Source organism: Oryx dammah, unplaced genomic scaffold, assembly GCF_014754425.2.
Source record: "Oryx dammah isolate SB20612 unplaced genomic scaffold, SCBI_Odam_1.1 HiC_scaffold_28, whole genome shotgun sequence".
In the NCBI taxonomy this organism is placed as follows: domain Eukaryota; kingdom Metazoa; phylum Chordata; class Mammalia; order Artiodactyla; family Bovidae; genus Oryx; species Oryx dammah.
Genome location: NW_024070212.1, coordinates 1,119,076 through 1,137,041, shown reverse-complemented (window position 1 = coordinate 1,137,041; position 17,966 = coordinate 1,119,076). Strand labels below are relative to the sequence as shown.

Sequence of the window (17,966 nt, the reverse complement as noted above, 5' to 3'; positions counted from 1 at the left end):
AATAAATGCCAAATTGGGTCAAATCAATTCATACACTATTACATACTGTTTCTCCCTCTCTTCCTCTTGGGGATGTGTAAAGCACATTTGCAGAGAGAGAAGGTTCTGACAAGTCCTGCATTGAAATGACAACAAAAGAAACCTTCCTTAAGTTTGCTCAAACTAGTGTTTCCAGTACATCTATCCCTTCTTGCTGTGGTACAGCAGTCCTATCTTGCAGAGTACAGCTTGGGAAACAATGCCTTTGTTACAGACTTCAGTGAACAAGACCTTTAGGAGTCAGCTCCTTTGGATGAGGAGGGCTGGCTCATGTGAGCAGCTGGCCCCATGGAGGGAAGTCAGTACTGGGCCTTGAGTGGGAGTGGGCTATACCCCACAGTCCCAAGGGCCATGAATGTGAGGTCCCCCAGGCTCTTCATCCCAGAACCATTCTGAGGGTGGGGAATGAGTTTCCAGGGACGGGCAGGGGGCTACCAAGAGCCCTTCCTGAGGTAAGACATTCTGTTCCTAACACCAGATCTGCCCTTTCCCAACTTTTTGTGGCAAGCAAACCTCAACTCCTACCACAAAGTTCATAACAAATGTAAGCTATTATCTCCCAGGGGCAATATAGTTCATAGTGGGGGCCAGGCTGCCTGAGGTCAAAGCCCATCTCTAGCTCAGGCTAGCCATATGCCACTGGGCCTCAGCCCCTACCTGCATCATCGGGACACCAGCAAAAGTGCCAGAGGACTATCTGGCCCAATGCACGTAAACAACACAGAAAACAAGCTCCTCTCAACAACAGCTCATATCACTTCACCAGACCGGTCAGATATCTCTGTCGTGTCTCGAAACTGTGAGTTCTCTGAGCATAGCAACTGGGACTCATCACGGTGCAGTCGCTGACGTGTAATAGTGCTTCCTTAGAAAATATATTCAGGATGAGTTAAAGGATGGCTATGCTCTGTATTTTATTTCTGCCTCTGATATTATTTCCAACAATGAAATGTTTTGTTATAACATACCCTCTTCACTAATAGGAAGATAACTCGATTTTCTCTCATTGTAGTCTTTTCTCTCCAGCTAGAGAGGACCTGTCATGACTAGATGGCTGCCAGGGCCTTTGATCAGTGGGTCACTGTCCTTGTGGTCTCCACAGCTCCGGGTAGTCACAGCAGAGATGTTTAAGATGCCATGATATATCTGTCTGTCTTAGTCATGAATGGGGTGCCAAGCAGGGAGGTTCTATACCCAGGTAGAATCACATCACAGAAAGCTCTTAAAAGGAAATTCTTCCAAGTCCAAAGGGTCAATCTTGCTCATCCTAGGAAGGTCATCCATTGGTAAACAACTGATCAGAAAATCTGGACACATCTCTCCTTTAAGAAAGTTGAATGTGTCTGTCTATGCTATGAGAGGGCTTCCCCAGAGGCTCAGCAGTACAGAATCTGCTGGCAATGCAGGAGACGCAGGTTGGATCCCTGGGTCAGGAAGATGAGTCCAAGACGCAGGTTGGATCCCTGGGTCAAGAGGAGGGCATGGCCATCCACTACAGTACTCTTGCCTGGAGAATCCCACAGTCAAAGGAGCCTGGCGGGGTACAGTCCACTGGGTTGCAGAGAGTCAGACATAACTGAAGCTACTTAGCGTGCACACACATATGCTACGAAAATCCACTAAGTGAAAATTCACACTCATGAAAACAGTTGAATTAGAAAATGAATTCTTCCATTGCTAAATAATTTGATAACACTCTCCCAAGTAAGTGTTGTTATAATATTCTCTTCCACCAAACTTTCAAAGAGCCTCATCTAGCGGGGGGAAGGTCCTTTTGTATGTGGCTAACATTTTTTTTTTTGTTTTGAAAAGCAGTTTTGTTGAGTCATCATTTACATATATTAGGCATTTTCTGAACCTAGATATAGTAATAATATAAGGAATTTGGATCACTTGTTTGTTCATTAAACTTTTATTTTATATAGAAAAAAGTACTCTCCCTCCACTCAAGCTTCTACACACCAAGTTCTCACTGTTCTTCAGATTTTTGTCCATTAATGCTGCAGGCCCTGACCTACAGGGCAACAGGCTGCAGGAGGGCCTTGCTTTACAGCACCTGCTCCCCTGTAGCCCCTGAGAGAAGATCAAATCAGCACTCCTCCCAGAATCCTGTCAGGAGCAAGACAGACAGGGGATAGGCAAAAAGAAAGCTAAACACACACACACACACAAGTAAATCGAGCCAGAGTGCTTTTTGTCTCTTGGACCACCATTTCTGCTCTGGTAAGATCCAGAAGTAGAACTTAAGGGTATCTATCTTTTTCAGCTCAAATATCCTGTGATTCTGTCATATCAGGGAAGCCCCACTTAGGTCACAGAAAATCTTTCCAGAGAGGCTCTGTTCTTATCACTGAAAGTAAAATTCACTGACTGCATTCCCCATACCCACAGCAGCTAATCATGATATTACCAAAGCCGCTTTCAATTACAAAGTAGTTGCTGCTAAGTCGCTTCAGTCATGTCTGACTCTGTGCAACCCCAGAGATGGCAGCCTACCAGGCTCTTCTGTCCCTGGGATTCTCCAGGCAAGAACACCAGAGTGGGTTGCCATTTCCTTCTCCAATGCATGAGAGTGAAAAGTGAAAGTGAAGTTGCTCAATTGTGTCCGACTCTTAGCGATCCCATGGACTGCAGCCCACCAGGCTTCTCCATCCATGGGATTGTCCAAGCAAGAGTACTGGAGTGGGGTGCTATTGCCTTCTCCGTACAAAGTAGTTACACTATATGAAAGGTGCATTCCTGATGGTTTTCCAAAATTCTAGTTAATTTCTCACAGGAATAAATGCAAAATTAGAGCCACATTATTGTAAATAGTGCACATAAATTGAGACCTTATTAATTTTTTGTATTACATTATTTTTCATTTGCATAATTCAAAATCCCATTAAATGTGATTTTTATATTCCCTTGGAAAAGATTTTTTAAAAACCTTCAGAGAAAAGGAATGAAGGTGATGGAAGAGAAAGGTAAAGTCCCATGGTCATACCTGATGGAGAAAGACTGTGGTTTTGAAGGAATTCTATGGGAAAAGCATCCAGGAGAATAGAGAGGACTCCCTAGAGAGGACTCATTACAGGGACAGCACCTAGGCCCACAGAGAGGACTCCCTCAAGAGGACCAAGCAGCACAGTCCTTGGGTAATCATTCTGCACTGAATCTAAAATGATTAGCCAATTTGGAGGTTAGATGCCTTTTTTTTTTTTTTTTAATTAAAGTTACTCCAGGCTTCATGGAAAATAAATGGGGAAACAGTGGAAGCAGTGTCAGACTTTATTGTTTGGGGCTCCAAAATCACCTCAGATGGTGACTGCAGCTATGAAATTAAAAGACGCTTACTCCTTGGAAGAAAAGTGACCAACCTAGATAGTATATTCAAAAGCAGAGACATTACTTTGCCAACAAAGGTCCGTCTAGTCAAGGCTATGGTTTTTCCTGTGGTCATGTATGGATGTGAGAGTTGGACTGTGAAGAAGGCTGAGCCCCGAAGAATTGATGCTTTTGAACTGTGGTGTTGGGGAAGACTCCTGAGAGTCCCTTGGACTGCAAGGACATCCATCCAGTCCATTCTAAAGGAGATCAGCCCTGGGTGTTCTTTGGAGGGAATGATGCTAAAGCTGAAACTCCAGTACTTTGGCCACCTCATGCGAAGAGTTGACTCATTGGAAAAGACTCTGATGCTGGGAGGGATTGGGGGCAGGAGGAGAAGGGGACGACAGAGGAAGAGATGGCTGGATGGCATCACTGACTCGATGGACGTGAGTCTGAGTGAACTCCGGGAGTTGGTGATGGACAGGAGGCCTGGCGTGCTGCGATTCATGGGGTCGCAAAGAGTCGGACACGACTGAGCGACTGATCTGAACTGAACTCCGGGCTTGCATGCTACTATGAAATATTCAACCCCAAATTTAAAAATTCCTAAACAGCCAAATCCTCTCTTTATCCCTTGGCACAGACGAGCCATTTTGAGCTCTTAAAAATGGCTGACAGAAATTTTCTGAGTAAGCTATGGTCAGAAACCAAACCAGAAATTAGATTGACTTCAAATCTGAAGTTTGAGTTTAGAGCCATAGCTAGAAATTGATGTGTTTTTTTCCTAATGAAAAAAATCAAGAAATTATCATGAAGATCAAAAACTGCTCTCCAAACCTTCCCTTTCACATCCTCCCCCCAGGCGACTTTGGATTGCAAGAGTTTGTGATTATAACTTTATTCACAATCCGTTTTTGGTTTCCAAGTAGCTCCCTCTCCAAGATGAAATTACAAAGCTTTGAAAATTAGAGGCACCCTTCTGCTCACACCAAAGAACTATTCCTGATGAGATGCTCTGTTGAAATGGAAGGAATTTGCTTTACAGCAGCCTCCCTTGTGGAATTCTGGATAAGAACGTTTAACAATACAGCATTTGCAATGGGCAGGTGAGAGCTGACCAAGTTTTTAAAGGAGATTTCACAGGCCAGTTCAGCAGGGAGATGGATGGGTGAGCTGCGGTAGATACAATTATTTGACTTTCTGAGCTGTTCTTTTGAAGCCTCTACACTTAATAGAAAGAAATAGAAAAATCCTCTTTGCCAACCTTTTGTAACTCAATCTTTATTGTTCCCACTGAAATCCAAAGAAAACAGACAAGATTCATTCTGTCCATAAAGCATTTGTGTATTTTATATAGGTCTGGGTTTTGAAGTGTTGATAGTGAAGTAGAAGAAAAGACAAAGTTTCCTCTCTAATCTGAAGAAATCAAAGGGAAATTTTCTGAAGCTCTCAAGCCTAACTGGGTGGTATCTCCTGATATATGCCTCTTTTGCTATTAAACTCAGCATGGAAATTAGCACAGGCTCACAAAATGACGGAAATTAGACTAGACATAAAGAAGCAAGCCTGTAGGGAAATTAAGACTTTTCCGTAAAACCTGAGAACATGACTTATAGAACTAGGGAAGCTTTCTCTTAAAGAAAGAAAGCGCTTCGTTCTTTTCAGCATCCATCTCTCAAAGACTGGTCTGGTTAATGGGCTGGTTGGGTCAACCATCTACAGGATTGTTTGTTTGCCTTGGGGTATATGAGAAGTGCTTGGTAAATACTCACTCACTGATAAGTCAATTGGTTTACCAAACAGTTTGTTTTAAAAGTGAAAAATTTGTTTTCATTTTAAGTTAAAAATTTCTTAATTTTTTATTCCTGGCATCAATACCACAATTTACAGGACAATATACCTGATTTACTGAAAAGAAAAAAACCAAAAAAAAAGAAAAGAAAAAGACCAAGTTTCAAGCGATAAAAGACCTCGGGAATGTCCATCTAACTGATACTACATTGCATTAATCAATAGCTACACTTTTTGCAAACTGTGGCTCTGACAGCCTGAAGGTTTTCTGTTTAAGCTGCAATAACTTTGCTGACTGTGGTCATTGTTGCTTCTGTAGCACATTTTTACAGCCCCTTCAGTGCATTTTGGAGGACTGCCTCAAAGTAATCTGCAGCTTTCCTAATGACTCCTAACTCTCTCCTGCTAAGAACTCTAGCCCGTTTCTGCTGAGTTGTTGGAACCTTCTGATACCATATCCACCCCTCCACTACCAGATCTATGACCACCAACATAGGGACCCGAGCTTCTTCCACCAAAACTGTCCCACTTCATAGGCCCATAATTTGATTGCTGTTATTCACTATAATTTCCAAATCATTATAGTACCCCCCACTATCATAGTTACTACTGCAAAAATGTCCTCCTTCATTGTAACCATTATCCTCTGTTACCATCAGCATTTCTGTTACCGTGGTTTCCATATTCTGGCCCACCACCACAAATAGCCTTCTCTAATGCAAAACCCAGGACCATCGTGATAGTTGCCGCCATCACCTCCAAAGTTACTATATCCCCTATCATCTCCTGCTGCCTCCACCTCTATGACTCCATACTTTTGTGACACCTCTTCCATCAAAGTTTCCACCGTGGCCAAAGTTTCCTCCATAGCCTGTAACATTGCCGCAAAAGTGGTCTTTCAAATTATATTCTGCATCTCTAATGCCACCAACAGAAATTTTCTTCACTGTTAAATGAAAGCTTCCTTGGTGGCTCAGATGGTAAAGAATCTGCCTGCAACATGGGAGACCCAGGTTCTATCACTGGGTCAGGAAGATCCCCTGGAGAAGAGAATGGTGACCCACTCCAGTATCCTTGCCTGGAAAATTTCATGGACAGAGGAGCCTGGAGGGCTACAGTCCATGGGGTCGCAAAGAGTCGGACATGACTGAGTGACTAACACTCCCCTTCACTTTCTTTAGGAAGAGCTCTCTTTGACTTCACTACATATCCATCACCCTTGTGTGGTCCAACACATATTGCCCCATCCACCTCTTGTGACTACAAAAGTAAGTCACAAAACTAAAGACTCCGGGACGTTTTGTTTGGAGGTTTCTCATGACCACACAGTCTATGAGTGTGCCCCATTTCTTAAAGTGCTCGATTAAACTATAATCTGCACTTTCAACCCTCAGAGCGCCAAAAAACAGTTTTCTCAAACTGCTCTGGTTCCTTTGGATCAAAGCGGTAGCACAAAGACACATAAAATTCTGAGTATTTTAGCAAGAATGGCAGATTTTGCTTTAAAGCAGCATACTTTTTTAAAAAAAATCATATTTTCAGCTGAGTGCTTCAAAGAAAACACAGGGCAAACAATTAAATTCTTGTCACCTTAGAAAGGTCTGTAAGGCCTAAAAATGCGCTGGCAGAAGTTTCAGCAAAAATGAGGGCATTTGTAGCATTTTCTGCTGGGCACCTCCTCCCTCTCTCTTCCGATCCCGTACTCTCTTTCCCAGCTACGGAGTGAGGAGGCCACTGAAGGCCGTTGTGCTACCCAGATGGTTTGAATAACCAGATATTGAAAATAACTATCACACATAAAAACAACAACATAAAAAAACTATCAGTCTGGCAATACCAACTCTCGACAGCCAAAATAGGTTACTTTATCGAATTGCTTATCAATCTGTTTTGAGGGCAGAAAGAAAGAAAAGCATCAAATGTATTTTGACTAATTTAGTCAAAACTCGTAGGATGACCACTGTGGGAAGAACTGGTGAGAACTGGGGAACTGGTGGTGTTTTCTGCTCACTGGTATGTGTTCCTGAAACTCTGTGTGCTTTGCCTCCACCCTGAGAAGGGCTCACCGTAGGGAACGTTTGTATTGGATTTTTAACTATGAGTTAGAACAACAGTTTCCCACCTTCCTTTGTCACCTTAATGCTGCTACCAATGTCAACAGAGAGTCCAGGAGGTCCTCACACATCTGGACTTGATTATAAGAGGAAGACAGGGTTTCCATGGGGGGGCCAGGGTAGGGTCAGCATTCTAGGCAGAGGGAACCGAGAGGAAGGTGGAAAGAAAGAGAGCAGGCTTGGGAAAAGGGAGCGTTAGGAGGGGAGTTCTTAGGGCAACTGAGTCACCTGAGAAGTCTCTGTATCAACATGGACAGACCTAGAGATTGTCCTACCGAGTGAAGTAAGTCAGACAGAGGAGATGCATCGTACAACATTTCTTATATATGGAATCTAAAAAGAAATGATATATATGAATTTATTTCCAAGACAGAAACAGATTCACAGACTTAGAGAACAAACACGGCGGCAGGAGCGGGAAAAGGAGGATGTGGGGAGGGGATAGTTTGGGAGTTTGGGATGGACGTGTGCACACTGCTGTGTTTAAGGTGGATAATCAACAAAGACCTACTGTATAATACAAGAAACTCTGCTCAATGTTTTGTGGCAGCCTGGATGGGAGGGCAGACTGGGGGAGGATGGATCCATGTATATGTATGGCTGAGTCCCTTCACTGCTCACCTGAAATTGTCACCACATTGAAAATCAACTATACTCCATGTTAAAAGTTTGAAAGAGAGAGAAAGAAAAGGGTCTCTATGAAGGAGTAGCTCACACATCTCCATAATCCTAGAGATTCTAGTTTGGACAGAAGTTGTCTTCACTCCCTTCTGCAGAGAATGCCTGGAATGGATTCAGTGACATCTCAGCTCTGCCATTCTCCTGCCTAGATTGCCAGCTCTAAGCTCAAGCAATGTTTGCCCTTCTTTCTACAGAGCTGTCCTGCTGCCACCAGCTTCCTCTTAAATACGCAGAAAACCACTCAGTGGTGCACATGGAGAGACATACCAGCAGATGCAAGACACGTTCATTTGCATGCAGACAAGCACACACATATAGCAAGCATGCCAATGAACTCACATGCTGGGACACGCCAGAACATATGCACAAACACACAGCCTCACACACACCTCCACACGTACACTGGGGCACAGACACATTTACCTCCAGCAGAGCACACAGGCAAACACACCAGCACACGTGTGTGCTGCACCCACACTGAGCCGACCCCTTGCTGGAGTGCCCCGGTTCACTTGCCTTCCCCTGGCTTCTCTGGCCAGCCTGCCTCCCAGGGCCACAGACTGCAATCTCCACCTCCACCCTACCAAGCTATCTTTTCTACTCTTTTCCCTGTAATAGCTACTCACTCCAAGTCTCCCAGCCCATAAGATGAAAAAGCAGTTCTAACTCAGGGCTGACGTTCACATTATGGTTTAGAATCAGAACAACATCGCATGGTGGAGAACTGGTGAAATGTAGGAACACACAACTCACTTTCTAGTACCTACAGCAATACAGAAAAGCGGGGATTTGTTTAATCTTATATGGTGGTGACGTTTCTAAGCCATTCTCCCCAGTTCCGGGGTTTGGTGAAAGCCACGCACCTATAGCCAGCAGCCCTACGGACACCCGGAGAACCTCCCGGAGACTTCTCTTTTCCCAGTCTTCCTGCCAGGCATCTTGGGGAGCAGCCCCACTAAGATTCACTGATGTTCAGAATCTGGTAATTTAATGCTTCTGCTCTGAACATCAGATTTCTTATCTGTTTGCTTTGCCCCAGCCAACAGCAAAAGGCTTTGCACTCTCAGAGCTCAGCCCAGGCAGATGTAAGTGGACTCAAGGCTAAAATCTGACATAAATAATTAATAATTGATTGTAGACATTTGTTATTTAAAGATAATTCCCCCACTCCTTTAGGATTTATATAAAAAACCAAATCTCAACTCAAAGTCTGAGTGTAATATTAATAGTACACTATTTTTTTTAGAAAAACTCACCCCACAAAATCTTCCACATTTAATGAAGATACATTGTTACCAAACAGATCGATTAAAGGCTATTATTTAGGATCAAATCTTCTCAAATACAATTTAATTTATATTTTGATCTCCACCTATGCGTAATGTGGTAGGGGCAAGGAGGGATGCCCTTCTGCACACACAGAAGCTGGTTGAACTGCAGACTGAGGTTGGTCCTTCTCAAGAAATGCTCCCAAATATGTGTTTTTATTAAGAGGAAAACAGGAAAGATGGGTTTTACCATTTGGGGTGAACATGAGTTCAGAATCATAGTAATAGGCCAGAGGAAAACACAATTCTATATTAACAACCAAATATTTTATACTCAGGAAAAAATATATTAATGAGGATACTCAGTATCAAAACAGTTATTTCTTACTTCAGAAATTGAAAGGAAAATCACAATACATGCTTACTAAGGGGAATACCTTCAAAAGTCTGCTTCAGAATTCAGTCATCGCATGTATAATATTGCAAGTTGACAAAAAGCCTGGTGGAAAGGCTGCATAGAACATTCGAGAGCACACACGTTGAACAAGGGATCAGAAAAATTGTGTTTGGGGCCTGGTTCTACTCAGGCAAGTCACAAAACCTCTGATCCTCGTTTCTCTTTCTATAAAAAGAGAATCTTACTACTTTTTCGACTGACTTGCCATAGGAGAGTTATGAGTGAAGGTACTGGAAAGCATTTTGTAAATATAAAGGGGTAACTGCACTAAGAGAACGTTGGTCTGGACCAGTGAGGATCCTGCCTGTCTTTGTTCAAATGCTTTCTATTTATTTTTTTCCCCTTGAGCCTGAAAATTAGTTGCTGAGTATCACAAATCATAACCAGCAAGCAAAGCGGACGGTGGAAGCTCCTAACATTTCCACCACTGCAATTTGACTGCTTCAGACAGCAGTTTGCTTTCTGTCAATTCTCACCAACAAAGTCCTTGTGCGGCCATAAATCTACGGTCGAGGCAAAAGCGTAAGGGACAAGCCAGAAAATGCTGGATTTTTCACAGTGGGAGCTTCTGCTTAGAGAGTTTAAAAGATGTGATAAGGTAGAAGTCTGGATTTTTTTTTATAAGTGTGTGTTTTATTTGTTTATTGGAGCTTCAGGGAAGAGTAAGATTTAGGTTCCTAATTCTATGAACCAATACCAGTGAGATGGTAGGCAACTTAAACATTCTTAAAATTCTGGTAATTTTAGAAGACCATGCAATTCATTTTGTAGCTGAAAGGGGTGTTCAGCTCTCTTTTCATCTTACAGATGCAAAAACTAAAGAGATTTCTGCCCAAGTTTACACTGCAATTTAGTGACAGAGGAAGAAAAATATAGCATGTTAGTACCAGGGTTTCTACTTTCTTCTACCAGAAAAATGATATCCTTTCTATTTTGTAGGCTGGGAAACTGAGGCACATATCATAATGATTACTGCTTTTGCAACACTTCTGTGTACAGGCACTTCTAAGTAGTATTTCCAGCCCGCACTGCTCTCCATGAGGCAAGACATCGCAACCGCCATCTCGCAGAAGAACGGGGCTCTGAAGGTAAGCAACAGGCCACAGTGAAAGGATGGTGAGGAATGAGGACTTACATCCAGATCTTTTTGGTTCCATGGCCTCCTCTGTCCCTCCACCCTATTGCCTGCTCCAGAAAAGATAAGAAACACTTGCAGATGATCAGTTAGGGAAAAAATTCTCTTTCCTTGATGGAAAAACTGTTTAGACTTCAATAGAAGTCTAAAGTATCCTAGGAAATGTTTTTTTTTACTTTAACCTATTATTTTAATTATCAACCCTAGAGAAATTAGCCCAAGGAAGTAAGTCAGGAAAAAAAATTGTGAGCTATGTATGTTAAGGTTTTCTTGCAGGATTAGCTATAATAGCAAAAATTAGAAATAGCGCAAATGTCCAACAATAAGTAAGAAAATATGATGCATAAACTATGGAAGTTAACATAACAATTAAAAATAATCATGAAAGCTAAGCATAAAAAAGATACTCAGAATAAAATATTAAGGAAAAAAACACATGAAATTGTTTTTGTAATAACAACTGTAATAAGCGCCAATACTTTGGCCACCTGATGCGAAGAGCCGACTTCGGGGTCAGAAGAGAGCCTGATGCTGGAAAAGACTGAAGGCAGGAAGAGAGGGGGACGACAGAGGATGAGATGGCTGGACGGCATCACCGACTCAATGGACATGAGCAAGTTCCAGGAGATGGTAAAGGACAGGGAAGCCTGGGGTGCTGCAGTCCATGGGGTTGCAGAGAGTCGGACACGACTAAGCAACTGAACAACAAATAACAGCTATATAAAGATATGTAGACACCTGGGAAAATATTGGAATGGAATATTTTTCAAATTTATAACTTCCTCTGATTTTATGATATTTTTTGTAAAATATCTCAAATGAAGACAGAGAGAAAAAAAATGATAGCTCGTTGAAATATTTACTTAGTAACTGAGACGATACTGGACTATAATGATTAGATAGCCTGCTTTTTTTTTCTTTCTATATTTTGAAACAGTTAGACAATTTAATAATGTGATTTATGCTTTAATCCACAAATTTTTATTTTTCTCCTTGTTGCCTTTCATTAATTTACTAGTCCATTAGTTAATCTCCAACAGTGGTAGCCTTCTTTATTTTCTGCTTTTCCTTAATGTTAAAGCCAAATGAGAAAAATGAATATTTTTCTTTGTCTACTTTTCAAGATATAGTATTAGTTGAATCATATGAAATTATCATTTTTGCAGGTCTCAAATAAATGAATATCGAAAATTTCTTATGGTCCAATCAGAAAATTTTAACAACTTTAGAATTTATCTTAGACCATCCTTATTAATAATTTTAATCAGTCTGTTTACTCAAACTGCCTCGTTCCCTCCACCAGTTTAATTTTTAAAGTACTTTGTTTTACGCTAAGTTCTCTAGAAGAAAGGTCTAAATAATTCCCCTCCATAAACCATTATAGTGAATTTAATCACACAGAAAGGTCTAGACTTCATTCTTTCACTCACCCTTTTAATTCACCCAACAAATATTTACTGTGTGTGAGCTCTTGCTTCAAACACTGTGCTAAGTGCTGGGGTATCTCTGAGCAAGATTAAAGTATCTTTTCCCTCAGAAAACACAGATTGTGTTTTAGACTGGAAGGAGTATCTGTGTATGTGCAGTGACTAAACAAATCATTTTGTTTCAATTAACAGATCAAATGACTAGTTTGATTATTTTTAACCAAATGGACTTTATGTTTTCTCAAACTGATTAAATCTACAGTCACTTTAGTGTTGATAAGAACTAACCTTGGCCCAAACAGAAGAAATTTATTTCAAACTATTGCTGCTATTTATTTAATCAAGTAACTGTGAGTGAAAGTCGCTCAGTCATGTCCGATTCTTTGCAATATACAGTCTGTGGAATTCTCCAGGCCAGAATACTGGAGTGGGTAGCCTTTTCCCTTCTCCATGGGATCTTCCCAACCCAGGGATCAAACCCAGGTCTCCAGTATTGCGGCGGATTCTTTACCAGCTGAGCCAGCAGGGAAGCCCCTATAGGTAAATAAGGCTCAGGAGAAAAAGGATTACAGAGTGTGTTTGGACAACTCTAAAGCAAGACAGTTCCCTAGTGGTGCCTGAATTCTTTGAAATAAAACAGAAAACACCATATTCAAGGATTCTTGAAAATAAAAGTGCATATCTAATTTAAAAAACAAATTTTTTAAAGACAAAGGCAAAAATAAAATGATTTAAAAAAAATTCAGCAGTGGTTATTCATCTAAACAATAGCTTTGCAGCTCTTTCTCTGGGGAATGTTTTGCAGCAGCAGATGTGTAAATAAGCTAGCAAATTTGAGAAAGGCCATGGTAGAAAATGAACCAGATTATGTGGATAAGCAGAGCCAGATGACCAGAAATCAAAATAAACCACTGGTGAAAGTGCCATCCGTGGAAAAACTTCCTGGCGTCCTGGCGTCACTCAAAAGCTTCCCTCAAGCACAGCCCCAAGCAGTTTAAGCAAAGGTCTGATTGCAAAAAGCGTTCAGTTAAATATCCTGGCCACTGTGCATCCACACCGACCATTTGGCTGAAATTCTGGTTGGCCACCCTGACCAGTGATGACCAGGCAAACTGTGTTCTAATTTGCTCCCCCTAACTACTTATATCTATTAGTCATATTTTCACTTTGAGGGAATATCTCCTAGAGAATGAGTAGCTCTGAAAAATAAAAATGGTTCCTGTAACGCTCATCCTGTGACCCAGCGAAGGTTTGACACTTGTTCACAATGGGGCCTACCACTGGCAGGGATCACCACTGTGTTCCCGAGCTGTTACGGGTGTGCTCGAAAACCAAAAGGAGGGTGCACTAGATCTCAACAGATGGAGTGTTGCTGTACAACACAATCAAAAGCAGGTCAAGAATCCTAACCATGGGTTTCCATTTCCTGTCACTGGGTAATAAAAACAAGAAAACAGTCCAGGGTGTAATAGTAATAAAAATTAATACAACTTTTACGTATTGACGGTTTAATATGTATCAGGCATGCAACATTTACTTCTCATTTTCACAACTCTGCAATGAAGGTTATTCCTACTTTAAAGGTGAAAAAAACTGAGGCCCAGAGAGGTTAAGTGACTTGCCTAAGGTTGCACAGCTGAAAAATTGGCAGCACTAATTGGCCTGACTCTTCCCACATCACCTTTTCCTAAGCCTGTGTGTCAAAGCTGCATTTCCTTACAAAGGAAGGACCAAGGCCACATTGACCACTGTGAGGTAGTGACAACCTTGGTGTTAAAGACACTGATGAGTTGAGGGCTCTGCAGACAAAACTTTGCCCATACCATTAGGCACTCCATCTTAATCTCTTTCGGCTTCAAGTGACTGTCTTAGCAGATTCACCCAGGAAGACTTCCTCAGGTAGACAGACTGGGGCATTATTTGCTGTGATCTTAATGATCTGAGCAATTGCAAGAAAACAAATGGAAAAGTCTTAGTAAAAAGAAGAAGTCTTAAAAGGGTTTGGGGAGTCAGTAACTTAATTGAGCGAGAAAAGAAGGAAGATTGCAACTCAAATTTCATCAGCAGCCTTTCCTCCAAAGGAAATCATAAAGCATGTCTTCTCAGCCAACATGAGTGCCTTTTGTGGCCCTTGGTGTTAAAGGCCTCTCTAAGCCTCCCTTGCCCTCCCTCAATGAGGCTAAGAGCTTCATCTAAAAATAGCTGAAATTTCAGTCTCCAAACTGGCAAAGCAAGTGGCTTTGAAAGATGAATCTAAAGCTTTTCTTCCTGTACACTGCTTGTGGAAATGGGCATGGCCCCCATCTTTTCTTCTGGGTGGGGTTTTGTTTACCACTCCTGGCAGCCACTTCGACTCAAGCAGATTTTCTTTTCTTTTCTAATTCTATTGCCCCTGCCTTAGCCCCAAGGCTCAAAACAAATCGACCCCTGAGGAAAGTTCAGAGGGTGAAATTATCTCCCGAGTACAGTCCCCCAAACTTGAAGCCCAGGGTCTGAATCTATTGCTGTCATCTGTTGCCTCTGAAGTCATTGAAGTCATAGGCCCTTATGGCGTCACGGGTCCTCCCAAGCCCTGCACACAAGGATGGGCTGCTCTGGGCTCGCCCTGGTGTCCTTACCCCACAGTACCACGTGACTCATACCCAGCAAGGCCTTTTCTGAGAAGAGAGCTGTGATGTTACAGAAAACCCCATGATTACTTAGTCCTTGAAGCCCCCAGGGCCCTAGGCCGGGGCTGTGCCACATTCTCTGGTAGGAGCAAAAGCGCCAGTGGCCTCTCCAGCTCCCCCACCATTGTTGCCAATCACCCTCCCATGCTGAGATGAGCTGTAAAGTGGAGAAAAGGTGTTGGTTTTCGACCACTCTCCCAGTTTTTTTAGATTCAAATACAGCCTGTCCCATTTCTTATAAAAATGCCAAGATGCCAAACCTCAGACAGAATCCATTTTGTCTTCTTTTCACTTCTCATTATTCTTATCTGAGCAGGAAAACACAGTGGGAATGAAAGGATTGTAGAAAAGCTAGTCTCCGGGGACTGAAATGAAGTGAGGAGTAAGCTCTCTCGTTGGTTGGTTGTTCCTCGTGGTGGTGACCTAACAAGTCACAGCCTCTCATCTGTCCCCTACATTCTCTCAGCATCTCTGGCTTTTTGGCCTCAGACAGAGAGCTGCCTAAAGCAAGGGGCAGTGGGTGAGTCACAGAGCCTGGGGTGGGTGTGTCATCAAGCAGTCCTTGGCTGTGGGGTGCAGGGGCAGCCATGTCAGAGCTGAGCCTAGATGTGGGCCTTGAAGAAGGCTGCTTCCCTTCTTCGTTAACCCAGTCAGTGCCTGGCTTATGGAGACGCTTCAAGTAAGTCACAGCCATGACCCTCTCTGCCCAACAGCACATGAAACATTCTTTGTTGGCGAAGCAGGAAGGCGGCTGAGTGATGGAGACAGCAAGGTACTAAAAGAAGGATACACAAAGACTCGGAAAATCCTTCAGCACAAAATGCGGCCCGGGTGATGTTTTCTGGTCCCTCCCAGCTTCTGATAAGTTCTCCCTCTCCTCTTGTCCACACAAGTCCTGCCTCAGTTCTCCTCATCCTTCCCCCATCTCAGACTTTTCTCTCTCTTTTTATCACTGGAAAAATCCATACTTCACACGGGTCTGTTTTCAAGCAGCTGACTCTAAGCTAATTTCCAACTTGGCCATATTGAAGCAGATGTCGCTATAGAAACAGACCGTTCCCTGTTCAGCTGTCCATTGCTTTAGGGAGGGCAAGATTTAAAGGAAACATTGGCTCCTCTCCACGCCTCTGCTCTCTCCCTCCACCCCACACGCATATGTACAAACAGTTCCTCAAAGCTCCCTTCCATCGATACATCCAACCTTACCTGTAACTGGGAACTGTGCCTGCAGGACGGCCACAATAAGAAATGCTGTCCACTTCATCTTTTCCTTCCCCAGGGTGGTGCCGGGAGGCAGAGGCTGAGGCAGCTGGGACTGGGTGAAGAAGAGGAAAGGAGTCTCTGCTGGCTTTGTTCTGCTGCTGCCTCCTCAGGAAGTGGAGGACGATGGGCCTTTGAGAAGGCACCTGCCAACCAGGCCAAGAAACTCACACTCCCCCTTTCGGTTTACAGGCAGGAAGCTCTGGAGGTTTGAGGGTTCGGGGTGTGTGCGTGTGTCTGTCTGTCTGAATTTTTGCTACTTTTTTTTTTTTTTTTTTGGTCTCCTTTAACCATTGTTTTATTTTCCTTCTTTCTAATTTTTGTCTGAGTGATAGTCGCTCAGTCATGCCTCACTCTTTGCAACCCCATGGACTGTAGCCTGCCGGGCTCCTCTGTCCATGGAATTCTCCAGGCAAGATTAGTGGAGTGGGTTGCCATTTCCTTCTTTTTGTCTAATTTTTGTCTAATTCTTTTTGTCTAATTTTTATCTAATTCCTATCTTGATTGGTATAGTCAGCCCCTAAGCAAATACAAGTTCCCAGTGCATTTAAGAATGTTCGCGGCTCTCCTAGATTCATGTATTTTATGGTGGTTGGCGAGACAACAGACCTCTAGATTCAGAGTCAGGTAAAATGTGAAGATAGAATACTTGGGTCTTAGTGCCATCTCTGCTATCTGCTTGCTGTTCGGCCTTGAGTAAGTCACTCAGCATCTCTAGACCTCAGCGTCCCTACCTGTAAAGCAAATTGCTGAGGATACGGATCTGAACTTGGCTTGAATTTGGACCATAGAAAATAGAAGAATTCACATAATACTTCAAACACTTCTGTTATTTGACAGCATTTAAACATTGAACCAACTTACAATATGAAAAAGATTAATACTCATAAATAAACTGTATTATTTATACAGTGTAATAAAGTATAAGATCTATGTGAAACAAACTTTCAAACATTACTGAAGAATACAGAAAGGACTTGGGTAAATGGAAAGATGTATCTTGGTCTTTGATAGAAAACTTCCTTTTAAGAAGCCCACGATTCTCTCTAAATTAATCAACCCATACTTCTACAAATACCAACAAAAGTTTTAGCACAAGATAATCTTGGTGAAAGTTTGCGTGAAAAATTAATGTCCAAAAAATAGTGACGACTCAAAAAAAACACAAGTAATCAAAGAAAAAAATAGGTAAATTGGACTTCACCAAAATTTAAAACTTTTGTGCATAAAGGACACTATCAAGAAAGTAGAGACAATCCATAGAAAAAATAGTTGTAAATCAATTATTGATAAGGGTATAGTACTCAGAATATAACTCAACTAGAAAAAAAAGTAAAAATCGGCCAAAGATCTGAATAGATGTTTCTCCAACAAGCACATGAAAAGATGATCAATATCTTTGGTCACTAGGGAAATGAAAATCAAAACTATAGTGAACTATTACTTCGCACATACTAGGATGGCTAAAATTTAAAAACACAAAGTGTTGGTAAGGATGTTAAGAAATTGAAACTCTTATACATTACTGGTGGAAACGTGGGAAATTTCCCTATGGAAAATGTGTGACATTTCCTCAAAAATTTTAATAGAATTATCACACAACCCAGCAATTCTACTCATAGGCATATACTCAAGAGAATTGAAAACGTGCACATTAAAACTTGTACGTGAATGTTTATAGCAGCATTATTCAAAATAGCCCCAAACTGGAGACAACCCAAATGTCCACAAACTGAGGAATAGATAAACAAATCTATCTAAACAATAAAATATTATACTTGCAACATGGTCGAAACTTGAAAACAGTATGCTAAAT

At 42.0% G+C, this 17,966-nt stretch overlaps 1 protein-coding gene across 2 annotated transcripts in view; it reads right to left on the bottom strand.

Moving 5' to 3' along the window:
• Positions 1–16,296, bottom strand: part of CD247 (CD247 molecule) — an 85,970-nt gene extending 69,674 nt beyond the window's left edge. The window contains exon 1 of one of the 2 annotated variants that reach the window (XM_040229956.1): positions 16,097–16,296. In XM_040229956.1, coding sequence (XP_040085890.1) covers positions 16,097–16,154 — 58 coding nt within the window. In that variant the 5' untranslated portion in view covers positions 16,155–16,296. The remainder of the gene's footprint in view (positions 1–16,096) is intronic. The other variant, XM_040229955.1, reaches the window with a different exon arrangement.
• Between the last annotated feature and the right edge of the window lie 1,670 nt (positions 16,297–17,966).